This window comes from Cherax quadricarinatus, chromosome 78, assembly GCF_038502225.1.
Source record: "Cherax quadricarinatus isolate ZL_2023a chromosome 78, ASM3850222v1, whole genome shotgun sequence".
In the NCBI taxonomy this organism is placed as follows: domain Eukaryota; kingdom Metazoa; phylum Arthropoda; class Malacostraca; order Decapoda; family Parastacidae; genus Cherax; species Cherax quadricarinatus.
Genome location: NC_091369.1, coordinates 8,166,268 through 8,180,922, shown reverse-complemented (window position 1 = coordinate 8,180,922; position 14,655 = coordinate 8,166,268). Strand labels below are relative to the sequence as shown.

The 14,655-nt window shown below is 41.3% G+C and overlaps 1 protein-coding gene across 2 annotated transcripts in view; it reads right to left on the bottom strand.

Annotated features, from left to right (window-relative positions):
* Positions 1-9,498: 9,498 nt before the first annotated feature.
* Positions 9,499-14,655, bottom strand: part of ValRS (Valyl-tRNA synthetase) — a 29,135-nt gene continuing 23,978 nt past the window's right edge. For both annotated transcript variants that reach the window (XM_070101657.1, XM_070101658.1), the window contains 4 exons: positions 13,169-13,321; positions 10,594-10,800; positions 10,234-10,351; positions 9,499-9,746 (listed from right to left, as the gene is read on the bottom strand). In XM_070101657.1, the coding sequence (XP_069957758.1) occupies positions 9,529-9,746; positions 10,234-10,351; positions 10,594-10,800; positions 13,169-13,321 (696 nt within the window). In that variant the 3' untranslated portion in view covers positions 9,499-9,528. The remainder of the gene's footprint in view (positions 9,747-10,233; positions 10,352-10,593; positions 10,801-13,168; positions 13,322-14,655) is intronic.

The window sequence follows — 14,655 nt, the reverse complement described above, 5'->3', positions numbered from 1 at the left end:
CCACAAATGATGACACAGGCATAGATGCGATACGAATAAGTGCTGCAAGAATGGCATACAATTCAGCAGCAAAAATGCTAGCCGAAGATAGTAAATGCCCCCGCATGACGCTGTCCGGAAACACTGCTGCGAATCCGACGCCGTCTGAAGACTTAGAGCCATCTGTGTACACAGCGATGGCATGAGAATGAGTGTGGAAGTGATCAAGAAAAAGAGCGGGAAGCCACCGTAGGCAGTTGGGCTTTTGAGCAAGGGAGTGAGAAAGAACAGACCCGAACAGCTGGAACTTCCCAGGGGGGTAGGGAAAAGTGAGATGCTACATGAACATATAAAGGTGGTAACTGAAGGGAAGACGAGCGAATGTAGGCGAAGAGAAAAGGGACGGAGCAAACAGGGGCGGCGAACAAATAAAGAATGTCTACTAATATCAGTGACCATTCTATAAATGGAAGGATTGTGGAGATCGTGAGAGTGTACATAGTAGCAAAGGTAATGGGCATCACGGCGATCAGACAAGGATGGAACATTCGCTTCTGCATAGAGGCTCTCAACAGGGGAAGAGCGAAAAGCACCAAGGCATAAACGTAATCCTTGGTGATGGATGGGGTTAGGGCTAGAGAGAGTAGCAGGAGAGGCCGCTGAATAAATCTGGTCACCATAATCGAGTTTCGATAAAACGAGGGCTGAATGTAGGCGAACCAGAGTTCAACGATCAGCTCCCCAGGAAAGATGAGCAAGGGTTTTAAGAAGGTTTAGCCGGCTGTGACAAGTTCCCTTCAGAGAGGTAATGTGAGGTTTCCAGGATAACCTACGGTCAAAGAGAAGGCCTAGAAACCTGACTGTATCACGTTCGGGGATACGGGAGCCATAGAGATACAAAGGATGATTGGAGATGACAGAGCGTCTAGTGAAAGTAATTTGGTGAGTTTTGGTACTGGAAAATTTAAACCCATGCGTGGTGGCCCAAGTGGAAACACAGTCGACCGCATGCTGGAGAGAAACTGCAATGAGATGACAGTCAGCGCCTGCACAAGCAATAGCAAAGTCATCAACATAGAGTGATGACCAAATATTGGGTGGAAGAACAGAGGCCAAATCATTTATAGCAAGGAGAAAAAGTGTTGTGCTCAGAACACATCCCTGAGGGACACCTTCAGCTTGGACGAAGTCCGGGGAAAGCACATTATTGACTCGAACACGGAAGTGTCTGTCAGTTAAAAAGTTCTTAAGGAAGGATGGTAGATTGCCTCGGAGGCCTAAGGAGTGGGCTTGGGCCAAAATATTATACCTCCAAGTTGTGTCATATGCCTTCTCAAGGTCAAAAAATATGGCAATAACTGAGTGATTATTCGCAAAGGCATTACGAACATACGTATCCAAGCGTAGTAAGGGGTCTATGGTAGAACGGCCCTTACGAAAGCCATATTGACTAGCGGAGAGACTGTTGTGTGTCTCTAAATACCACATTAAACGTCGATTTACCAGACGTTCCATCACTTTGCAAACTGCACTAGTAAGAGCGATGGGACGATAGTGGGAGGCATCATGTCCTGAAGTACCCGGCTTGCGGAAAGGGAGAACAATGGCAGATTTCCACAGCTAGGGAAGAACTCCTTGTGCCCAAATAAGATTGAAGAGGTGTAAGAGGACTACAAGGGCTGACTGATGTAAATGTTGTAACATACGAATATGAATGTCGTCAGGCCCAGCTGCCGATGATCGGCAAGCTGAGAGTGTTGCCTCCAGTTCCTGAAGTGTAAAAGGCACATTATACTGTTCTTCTCTGAGAGAAGAAAAGTCCAAGGGTACTAACTCTCTGGCAGACTTTGAGGAAAGAAACGAGGGGCATAGATGGAGCCCCCGGGAAATACGGACCAGATGAGTGCCAATTTCAATGGCAACGTCAAGAGGGTTTGCTACATCAATACCGGCGACCCGTAGAACAGGAGCCGGGTCAGGAGAGTATTTACCACTCAATTTCCTCACTTTTTTCCAGACTGCACTCATAGAGGAAGCAGAGGTGATGGTGGAAACATAGTCTCGCCAGCAAGTGCGTTTAGCATCACGGATGACACGGCGAGCGATCGCACGCTTCTGCTTAAAATCAAGAAGTCTCTCATTGGTTCTATTGTATCAGTACCTGCCCCATGCAGCACATTTCAAATGTACTGCATGAGCACAAGCAGGAGACCACCAAGGCACGCACTTCTGAGAATGCCTGCCTGAGGTTTGGGGTATAGAATGAGAAGCTGCGGTATAAACTGACGTTGAGAAGAGGTGTAGGAGCTCATCAATGGAGGATGAAGAAGGAACCTCACTAAAAGCAGTGAGTTGCGAGTAAAGGTCCCAATTTGCCCGATCAAATTGCCAGCAAGGGCTACGGAAAGGTGGAGAATATGAAGAAGTAAGAATGATTGGAAAATGATTGCTGTCATGTAAGTCCGGTAGAACAGACCAGGTGAAGTCTAGTGCAGTGGAGGAAGAGCAGACTGATAGATCGATGCAAGATAGAGTATGAGTACGAGGATCAAAATGGGTGGGAGTACCCGTATTTAAAACATGGAGGGGGTGAGAGGCGAGAAAAGCCTCCAACTGGATGCCACGTGAGTCACAATGAGACCCCCCAGAGGAAATGGTGGGCATTAAAATCACCAAGTAACAGAAGTGGTGGTGGTAAGGATGAAACTAGAAAGGCAAAATCTGGGATAGAAAATGCTCGAGAAGGAGAGAGATATAAAGAACATATTGTAAACCACTTATTCAAGTGGATACGGGCTGCAGTGTAATGCAGCGAGGTGTGGACAAATAGTTGACAGTACGGAATATCATTGCGTAGAAGAAGGGCACTTTCATTAAAGGTCCCATCTGAGAAAGGATCCGAAGAATACAATAAATTATAGCCTGAGATAGGTTGGAAAACAGCTGAGTGTAATTTTGGTTCTTGTAAGCAAGCACCAACAGGGGAAAACCTGGAAAGCAACATCTGAAGCTCACCCCGATTACCCCTGAGGCCGCGGATATTCCACTGTAAATAGGCCATGATTGGCAATGAAGAAAATACCAGGAATCCATAGGGAAGGGCACCTACGGACTAGAGGGGTTAGAAAAGTCAACGTGTGGTGGCATTGGAAGACGTTCAAGCAGCGAAGGAACGGAGCGTTGCGAAGAATGGAGTTGTGAAGATGGAGGAGAGGGAAGAGAAGGAACAGGAGGTGAATCAGTGTCCATTGAAGGTTTAGTCTCTGCAATATATTCTGAAATGGCTTCAAGTGTTTCTGAATTCAAAGATGTATGGGAGACCATATTGGAGGTAGGAGGAGGAGGGTGAGTAAAGATTGGGACAGTAATGGACTGTACCAAAGTAGAGGGGGACGAAAGAGTGTAGGGGACTGGAGATGAAGTGTGGGGGGGAGACAGAAGAGGCAGAAACCTGGGAGGTGGCAGAAGAGGGAGAAACTTGGGAGGGGACGGGGGTGGAAGGCATAGTATGAAGAGGAGGGTGAACCTCCACACTTGTAATAGAGCCAGAGAGAGGGGAAGAACTGGGCACAGAGACTGGAAAGGTAAAGTATGGAGGTGGAAGAAGGGAAGGAAGGGGTAAAGAAGGTTTGAGCAATGTGGATATTTTGGACTTCTGAGAAGTAGAGGGGCGATTGATATAAGGTGTCGTACGAGGTCTTGTCGATACTGGGGCTTGTGAGGAAGGACGCGAAGATGTGAGAACAGACTGAGTTGTAGTCGGGACATCAGAGCCAAGGACAGCAAAAGGATTAGATGCCGGAGTGGCTATGGGAGGGGTAACAACAGAGGAGGCTGCAGAAGATGGGACCCCAGAAGTGGGGGGATGTTTTGAAACACGAGAATAAGAAACACGGGGTAGTCTTCCTTGGAGGCGGAGATGAGTAACTGCCATAGCATAAGGGAGACCTTCTGCCTCTTTGAGGCAACGGATTTCATGCTCATTTAAGTAGACCTGGCAACGGCGGGAGTACGAAGGGTGAGCTTCATTACAATTAAGGCAAGATGGAGGTTGACTGCAAGATGTATTAGAATGGTCGTCGGCACCACAGACTGGGCATTTGGCTATAGATCTGCAATATTTCGCTGGGTGACCAAAACGGCAGCAATTTCTACACTGTTGCAGTGTAGGGATCACCTTTCGAACTTGTAACCTATGTCCCGCGACATAAACAGAGGACGGGGGTTCTCGGCTGTCGAAAGTTAATCAAGCCACATTGCAAGGGTAACGTCTCCGCCCATGGGCAGGAAGGACATAAGTGTCGACTTTGAGGATTGGGAGATCCTGGAGTTTCAGCTGTTCGAGAATGTCATTGCCACATGACTGGAAATTCTGTTGGACTATGGTATGGGGCAGAATGACAGTACCACTACAAGAATTGAGAGAAAGATGTTTTTCAATAGTGATAGGAGTAGTATCGATATGTGAAAGGAGAGAAAGATCATGAGCTTGGGTAGCATTCTGGACAGTGACGATGTGCGTACCGCTCTTGAGAGCATGAAATGAAATATCTCTACCAACATGACGCAGGAGCGCTTTGCCAATACTATGGTCAGAAAGATAGGCAGAAGAAGTCGGTCTTAAAGTAAAGAATTTAGTCCATTGTGTGGTCCGAAACTGAGCGTGGAGAGGGAGTGCATGACGTGTCGGTCTTTTCCGAGTAGAATGGGAAGGTAACGAAGGAACATCATCAGGAGATTGACGTTGGCGTTTAGGAGTAGGACCGGAGTTGGTCCGTCGTGAAACGGGCTGGCGATTCGAAAATTGCCGTACCGTAGAGGGAGAGGCCGGAAGCATAGTCAAAGGAGAGCGGAGGTCAGACAAATCGAAGGAGTCAGTCGAAGCCCCGGTACCTGAAGCGGGTGAGGAAACAGCACCAGCAAGAGGTACAGGGGCATCAGGAGTGTCCGAAGAGTGGTCTAAAAACAAGGCAGGGTCAGAATGGGGTGCGGTATCAAGAAGGGGCCCGGGGGTAGTGGGTTCATGGATTGGGTTCTCCATGGTTAGGTTACTCCTTTGCTTTTTGTTTTTAAGAAAAAAAAAAAAGAAAATAAAAATAAAAAAAAAAGAATAAAAAAAGGGGGGAGCAGGGAGGAATAGTTCCCAGGAGGAATGAAAGGGCCGGAAATCTCCCTCCGCGCCCAAGAGGACCTCAGCACCGCTAGTAGCGCAGATGCAGCATGGAACCCGTGCCATACCCTACCCTTCATGCCAGTAAACCAGCAATCCGGGATAGCAACCTCACATCTGCCGAGCTACCTCGGTGGACAAAAGAGAGGGCGGCCGGATATCCGCCACAAAGCATACCTCCTTCAGCCACCACCCCCGGAATCCAAAAGGTGGCTTCCAGAGATACACCTGTCGCCCGAAAGACACCCAAAGCTACACTCAGGGATACTGGAGAGGGATCAGGACATCCCCAGGTGATCCAGATTCCACGGCAAACTACGCCACCGCCAAGAACCTCAATGGAATGGGATGGACCCCGGTATCCTTTCCCCTACCTAGGAACTAGCGCGCCTGTGGGAGAAATCCCAAAGGCCAAAAAGAGGAAGGGCAAAAGGGAGGGGTGGGGAGGAGGAGGAGGAAAGGAAAAAGGGGAGGATGGGATAGGGAAGGGGGGATTGGGGGGTAATTAGGTTCGGTCTGAGGAAGGAGACCGACAGGTCTAATTCCTCAGACCAAGAGCCTCTTCACCACAACAAGGAGCCCCCCTTGAAGAGGCTGTTGGAGTGTGAGCAGGGTAATATATTAACTCCACACCTTCTCCTAATTTCCACACTCCGAATTTTCTGCATAATATTTACACCACACATTGCCCTTAAACAGGACATCTCCACTGCCTCTAACCATCTCCTCGCTGCTGCATTTACCACCCAAGCTTCACACCCATATAAAAGTGTTGGTACTACTATACTTTCATACATTCCCTTCTTTGCCTCCATAGATAACGTACGTACGTGTGTGTGTGTGTGTGTGTGTGTGTGTGTGTGTGTGTGTGTGTGTGTGTGTGTGTGTGTGTGTGTGTGTGTGTGTGTGTGTGTGTGTGTGTGTGTGTGTGTGTGTGTGTGTGTGTGTGTGTGTGTATATATATATATATATATATATATATATATATATATATATATATATATATATATATATATATATATATATATATATATATATATACACATATATATATGTTGGAGTGGTTGGTACTTTTGTTTAATAAATGTATGAAAGAGGTGAAGGTACCTAGGGATTGGCGGAGAGCATGTATAGTCCCTTTATATAAAGGGAAAGGGGACAAAAGAGATTGTAAAAATTATAGAGGAATAAGTTTACTGAGTATACCAGGAAAAGTATACGGTAGGGTTATAACTGAAAGAATTAGAGGTAAGACAGAATGTAGAATTGCGGATGAGCAAGGAGGCTTCAGAGTGGGTAGGGGATGTGTAGATCAAGTGTTTACTTTGAAGCATATATGTGAACAGTATTTAGATAAAGGTAGGGAAGTTTTTATTGCATTTATGGATTTAGAAAAGGCATATGATAGAGTGGATAGAGGAGCAATGTGGCAGATGTTGCAAGTTTATGGAATAGGTGGTAAGTTACTAAATGCTGTAAAGAGCTTTTATGAGGATAGTGAGGCTCAGGTTAGGGTGTGTAGAAGAGAGGGAGAATACTTCCCGGTAAAAGTAGGTCTTAGACAGGGATGTGTAATGTCACCATGGTTGTTTAATATATTTATAGATGGGGTTGTAAAAGAAGTAAATGCTAGGGTGTTCGGGAGAGGGGTGGGATTAAATTATGGGGAATCAATTTCAAAATGGGAATTGACACAGTTACTTTTTGCTGATGATACTGTGCTTATGGGAGATTCTAAAGAAAAATTCCAAAGGTTAGTGGATGAGTTTGAGAATGTGTGTAAAAGTAGAAAGTTGAAAGTGAACATAGAAAAGAGTAAGGTGATGAGGGTATCAAATGATTTAGATAAAGAAAAATTGGATATCAAATTGGGGAGGAGGAGTATGGAAGAAGTGAATGTTTTCAGATACTTGGGAGTTGACGTGTCGGCGGATGGATTTATGAAGGATGAGGTTAATCATAGAATTGATGAGGGAAAAAAGGTGAGTGGTGCGTTGAGGTATATGTGGAGTCAAAAAACGTTATCTATGGAGGCAAAGAAGGGAATGTATGAAAGTATAGTAGTACCAACACTCTTATATGGATGTGAAGCTTGGGTGGTAAATGCAGCAGTGAGGAGATGGTTGGAGGCAGTGGAGATGTCCTGTCTAAGGGCAATGTGTGGTGTAAATATTATGCAGAAAATTCGGAGTGTGGAAATTAGGAGAAGGTGTGGAGTTAATAAAAGCATTAGTCAGAGGGCAGAAGAGGGGTTGTTGAGGTGGTTTGGTCATTTAGAGAGAATGGATCAAAATAGAATGACATGGAAAGCATATAAATCTATAGGGGAAGGAAAGAGGGGTAGGGGTCGTCCTCGAAAGGGTTGGAAAGAGGGGGTAAAGGAGGTTTTGTGGGCGAGGGGCTTGGACTTCCAGCAAGCGTGCATGAGCGTGTTAGATAGGAGTGAATGGAGACAAATGATACTTGGGACCTGACGATCTGTTGGAGTGTGAGCAGGGTAATATTTAGTGAAGGGATTCAGGGAAACCGGTTATTTTCATATAGATGGACTTGAGTCCTGGAAATGGGAAGTACAATGCCTGCACTTTAAAGGAGTGGTTTGGGATATTGGCAGTTTGGACTGATATGTTGTGTATCTTTATACGTATATGCTTCTAAACTGTTGTATTCTGAGCACCTCTGCAAAAGTAGTGATAATGTGTGAGTGTGGTGAAAGTGTTGAATGATGATGAATGTATTTTCTTTTTGGGGATTTTCTTTCTTTTTTGGGTCACCCTGCCTCAGTGGGAGACGACCGACTTGTTGAAAAAAAAAAAAAAAAATATATATATATAATATAGGTAGTAGGTTGGTAGACAGCAACCATCCAGGGAGGTACTACCGTCCTGCCAAGTGAATGTAAAACAAAAGCCTGTAATTGTTTTACATGATGGTAGGATTGCTGGTGTCTTTTGTCTGTCTCATAAATATGCAAGATTACAGGTATGTCTTGCTACTTCTACTTACACTTAGGTCACACTACACATACATGTACACGTTTATTTATACACACTCATCTGAGTTTTCTTTGATTTTATCTTAATAGTTCTTGGTCTTATTACTTTTCCTTTTATATCCATGGGGAAGTGGAATAAGAATCTTTCCTCCGTAAGCCATGCGTGTTGTAAAAGTCAACTAAAATGCCGGGAACAATGGGCTAGTAACCCCTTTTCCTGTAAAGATTACTAAAAAGAATAAGAAGAAGAAAATTGTTTTCTTTCTTTTTTGGGTCACCCTGCCTCGGTGGGAGACGGCCGACTTGTTAAAAAAAAAAAAAAAAAAATATATATATATATATATATATATATTATAGGTAGTAGGTTGGTAGACAGCAACCGCCCAGGGAGGTACTACCGTCCTGCCAAGTGAATGTAAAACGAAAGCCTGTAATTGTTTTACATGATGGTAGGATTGCTGGTGTCCATTTTTCTGTCTCATAAATATCAAGGTTTCAGGTACGTCTTGCTACTTCTACTTACACTTAGGTCACACTACACATACATGTACAAGCATATATATATACACACATCCCTCTGGGTTTTCTTCTATTTTCTTTTCATTTAGAGAGAATGGATCAAAGTAGAATGACATGGAAAGCATATAAATCTATAGGGGAAGGAAGGCGGGGTAGGGGTCGTCCTCGAAAGGGTTGGAGAGAGGGGGTAAAGGAGGTTTTGTGGGTAAGGGGCTTGGACTTCCAGCAAGCGTGCGTGAGCATGTTAGATAGGAGTGAATGGAGACGAATGGTACTTGGGACCTGATGATCTGTTGGAGTGTGAGCAGGGTAATATTTAGTGAAGGGATTCAGGGAAACCGGTTATTTTCATATAGTCGGACTTGAGTCCTGGAAATGGGAAGTACAATGCCTGCACTTTAAAGGAGGGGTTTGGGATATTGGCAGTTTGGAGGGATATGTTGTGTATCTTTATATGTGTATGCTTCTAGACTGTTGTATTCTGAGCACCTCTGCAAAAACAGTGATAATGTGCGAGTGTGGTGAAAGTGTTGAATGATGATGAAAGTATTTTCTTTTTGGGGATTTTCTTTATTTTTTGGGTCACCCTGCCTCGGTGGGAGACGGCCGACTTGTTGAAAAAAAAAAAAAAAAAAGAGTAAAATGACTAATTTTGCGCTCACACTAACTTTTAACTATACCCCCCTACTGAATACACTCCTTTCTAACAAAGCACCTTATGACCCTCCTACAGGTATAGTTTTTTTTTTTTTAAATACTGTATAATTTATCCCTTTCCCAATATAAAAGGAGAAAAATTAGCAAGAAAAATAATTATACTGAAGTGTCTAAAAAATCAGAGGAATTGATTTCATCCATATAATTTTTATGAAAGCTTGCAATCATTCATTAAACCATGTTTTTCAGAATTTTTTACCTGCAGTTTCATCCAGGCTACAGTCTCAGCATTAATAAGGGTAGGGACAGATCCTTTTGGCTTTTCTGTTGATACCCTGACATTCGATGCGGCTGACAATGTGGTAATATCCTGTATGAGAGATTCCAGAGTGGCTCTATTTTCATGATTCTCTGATTGGAGGGTTACTGAAAATTGAAAAGTAAACACTTTAAAATGCATTTTCCTTTTTACATACATTATTAAAAGTAAATAACTACTGAAAAACTGATCTTGAAAGAGTAAATTATTTTTTTAAAGAATGTCATATTACACTTTTATAAAGTAATACAGTTGCCGCTTATAGTGTGAAGCCAATGTATGGACAAACAATAATGAAACAGGAAGCACATATAATGAGACAGAAGGGATTTAAACAAACAGGACAAGAGTGAGGAAAAAATATTCAATTATTAATGTTATGAAGAATAAAAGGAGGCCACCAGGTGGCATTGCATTGTCAATAATGCTTAACAATAACCATCAATAGAGGAGGTAATTAGATTTTATCCAAAGAAAGCAAAGGTAGTGATAATTCCTTGAATCAAGAGCCATTCACCAGCATTGGAGCACCACCCATTGAAGGGTACAAACAGTTAAAATATTTTTATGTAAAATGTCTAGAGGCCAACTTACGTTCAATTTTAGTTTTGTGAGGTATGTCATATTTTGCCTTGGCCGACCTCACCTCACTGATGACTTTCTGTCCAAATCTGAACTTCTCATCAACATCTTTATCAAGGAACATTTCATACTGAAAAGAAACAAATTCATATATCTTTTAATTTCTTTAAAAAAACATGAAGGAAGATTACTTGGACAATATTTAACATCAAGAAGCTTGATGAGAGTGCAAAAAAAAAGTGCATCTCTCCTCGAATTTTAAGGTTAGCAGTTTACATTTGGCTTGGTGCTTTTGAATATTATTTGATATCACATTTGATGAAAGGCGACCCTTCAACAGTATAGATACTAAAAAAAAAAAGTGCAGTGTACCTCCTCAGGTTCTGGATATGGTGTGACACATATTGATGGTGGCTGATTTGCAGTGCGTGATGGGAGACGCTGGAACAGTTCTTCAGACAGATATGGCATGAAGGGAGAAATTAGTGCCAAACCCACATACACAGCTGTGTAGAGAACATTGCAGCTTAGCTCCTTTGCTTCTTCATTTTCTGAATACATGACAGGTTTTAGGCATTCCTGAAACATTAAAATGTGTTAACTAATACAGATACATGAGGACAAAAATTAGTAGCACACACTAACTACTTCAAATCTTGCACTCTTAATCTATACACAATGTATTGTATACATTTATATCAATGATGTCTCATTCCAAAACGAAATAATTCCAACCTTTCACACCTGGGTACTGCAGATACAGTATTATCAAGTATTAAGAAAACCCATTAAAAAACACAAATCATTTAATTCTATTTCTGGTTTGGATATTGCAAATGTGATAGTCAACACTCACTGAAAGATGTAAGTAAAATAACAGTAAGTGGGAAGTAATAGGACTGCCTCAATAAGAAATGAGAAAGAAGGAAGAAAAGCCAAGAAGTTAACCCTTTCAGGGTCGGTCCCCTGGCTTTGAAGCCAGGGTTGGTCCTGTAGTTCTACGCCATGAACTCAGCTCACTCAGATAAGCCGTGAGAGGTAAATTTGGGCCTAGAGACGAGAGAATGGGTCTATGCAGTAGGTGTGCACCATATAAAAAACCCACAGCAAGCAGTGTATAGTGGGAAAAAATGCAATTGTGATTTTGGCTTAAAACAGTGAATTTGCAGTGTATTTTGTTTGATTTTTATGGTTGTATTCTCAGTTTCTTGGTCTCAATTGATAGAATGGAAGATATCTTACAGAAATTGAGATGATTTTGATTGGTTTCAGGAGTGAAAGTATCTTGAAATTGAGCTCAAAGTAGCAGAAATGTTTGATTTTTGCTGATAATCCAGAGTACAAATATGACATCAATCATCTAATACACGTCCAACTGGCCAGTCTAATATGCATTTAGGAGTGCACCGATATTATTTATACAATTATTTAAATAATGCAGTATTCTGCATAACAGTAAATCTTCTATTTTTTATGTGAATAAAAATTCAAAATGGAAAGCAAGTGTAATATAAGAGAGGCCTGGGGACATAACTAATGAACAGAGGAAATTTTTTTAGTGCCAGGAATGTATACATTTTTATTCTGGACCCTATTTTTAAATTAGCAATTTTTAAATTTTGTATGAAATTGGCCCAATTACACCTACCATCCGACTTACGACCTGCTCGACTTACGACCGTGTTTTTTATGCAAAATTTTTGGGAAATAAACAACTATTTGTGTTGTACACAGTGTTTATCCTAAACCTTACAGTATAAAATACAGTACTAACAGCATAAAAAGTAAAGTAAAACCTGAAATACCAAAATAAAACAATAAAATAAAGTCATTACAAAAATGTTTTGTTGATATTCAGTAGTAAAGTTCGACTTACGACCATTTCGACTTACGACCGGTTTCTCAGAACCGAACTCGGTCGTAAGTCGGATGGTAGGTGTACTTATTTATGATCACTTTATTTGGTAGTTGAAATAGGTAAACGGGCAGTTTCTTGTACATGTATTCAGTTGATAAAATAGAAGGAATATTAGTGAAATAGCTATGAGTTTAGGCGACTGGAACAGTGGAATTGGTCAAAATATAGGGCTCAAAGCGAGCAAAATCACTGATGCAAAAATCTTGCCGAGACCAATAAGTTTTCCATCAAACTTTGTACTTTTGGTTTCATTGCATTTGGAAAAATATTCTCTATCATTTCATGAGAAAAATATATATTCTTTTTAATTTCTTCGACCCTGAGAGCAAGTCTGAGATAAGGAGTCTGAACCCTGAAAGGGCTAAAGACAAAAATTTTTGGGAGAACATTACAGTATTTACTGGAACATTATAGTCTCACTGACACTACAGTGTCAGTGATACTATGGACAAAAGCCATAAACAGAGGAAAGGGGGACACTCCTTTTTTACTTTACCCACTTTCACTTCCATAAAATTGCAAGATACACCTGAAAAATATCTTAAGAATTCAATATAATAACCCTGCAAACTCTCTTGTCCAGTCTGATGTTCATTTTCTATTTGAAACAATAACTGTCACCCATGTATGGCATAGCCAACATTAACCTTTTAACTAAAATTAAAACTGGCCAAAAGGGTACAAATATAATTTATACATTACAGTATTTACTGGAACATTATAGTCTCACTGACACTACAGTGTCAGTGATACTATGGACAAAAGCCATAAACAGAGGAAAGGGGGACACTCCTTTTTTACTTTACCCACTTTCACTTCCATAAAATTGCAAGATACACCTGAAAAATATCTTAAGAATTCAATATAATAACCCTGCAAACTCTCTTGTCCAGTCTGATGTTCATTTTCTATTTGAAACAATAACTGTCACCCATGTATGGCATAGCCAACATTAACCTTTTAACTAAAATTAAAACTGGCCAAAAGGGTACAAATATAATTTATACATATATTAAATTGTTTACTCACCAGGTACACATCACATATCTGGTACCACCAAAGATTGTACAGAGCTGTGGTGGCTCTTGGAAAGTTGAATTCTTCAAAGGCAATGTTGCACTCTTTCACAGCATATGCTAGTTGACTCAGCATCCATCTGTCCACCATACTCAGAGCCTCTCTCTGTCATCAAAACAACGGTTTTCAGAAATACACCACTAAATATGGAATTTTGCCGATTAAATGTTTACAAACTAGTTTGCAATAAGTCTGCATTTCAATATAACAATCAATAACCAATTCATGGATTTCAAGTCATCATTAGGTTATCCACACTAACAATGTATAAACAATATCACTTTGAAATACTGTTAATTTAGGTAAAAAATTATGTACAATGACACTAGTAGGGCAAGTGGAGAGCAGAAGCAACTGTTTGATTATGGTGTCATTTCATTCATCAAACAGTGCTGAACAAATAAAAAGAAACTGAATGTGACTCATAACTTATGAATGCTATTATTTAAGTGGAAACTAAGGACATGCATATACATTTTTTCCCTCTGAATACTATTAAACTTACGATGACTACCTTTCCAGATAATGTACAGTACAGACACTCCCTCATACTGATGACATCTTTAGTTGCTACCTTTGGTACTACACCACTTTGTTGAGGGAGTGCTGCGGCCTTCCATTGTATTTTAGCATGGCACATGACCTAAATTGAAAATCAATCATAGGTCTTTGTTCATACTGTACTCACAGGATTTGCCACATAAAAATCTCTCTTTTTTGTAGGGATATTCTTACATCAAACTTAATGAAGCTAGGGCAAAATTTAAAGAGATATGACTGAGTAGTCAAACCACCTTATTCAAGATGCACAATAAATAAGGACCTTATTCAAGAACTTTCTATCCCATCTTCAGGGGCTAGTAACCCTTTCTCCTGTATACATTACTAGAGTTAAAAAGAGAAACATTTGTTTTTCTTTTTTTGCCACCCTGCTTGGGTGGGATACAGCCAGTTTGTTGAAAGAAGAAGAAAAAGAAGCAAAACTTTATGAAAGTATCTTCTTTTACAGGTCACCCTGCCTTGATGGGACACAGCCGTTGTGTTAAAATGAAAAAATATATGATAAACAGTATCTATGGAGGCAAAGAAGGGAATGCATGAAAGTATAGTAGTACCAACACTCTTATATGGGTGTGAAGCTTGGGTTGTGAATGCAGCAGTGAGGAGGCGGTTGAAGACAGTGGAGATGTCCTGTCTGAGGGCAATGTGTGGTGTAAATATTATGCAGAAAATTCGGAGTGTGGAAATTAGGAGAAGGTGTGGAGTTAATAAAAGTATTAGTCAGAGGGCTGAAGAGAGTTTGTTGAGGTGGTTTGGTCATTTAGAGAGAATGGATCAAAGTAGAATGACATGGAGAGTGTATAAATCTGTAGGGGAAGGAAGGCAGGGTAGGGGTCGTCCTCGTAAAGGTTGGAGGGAGGGGGTAAAGGAGGTGTTGT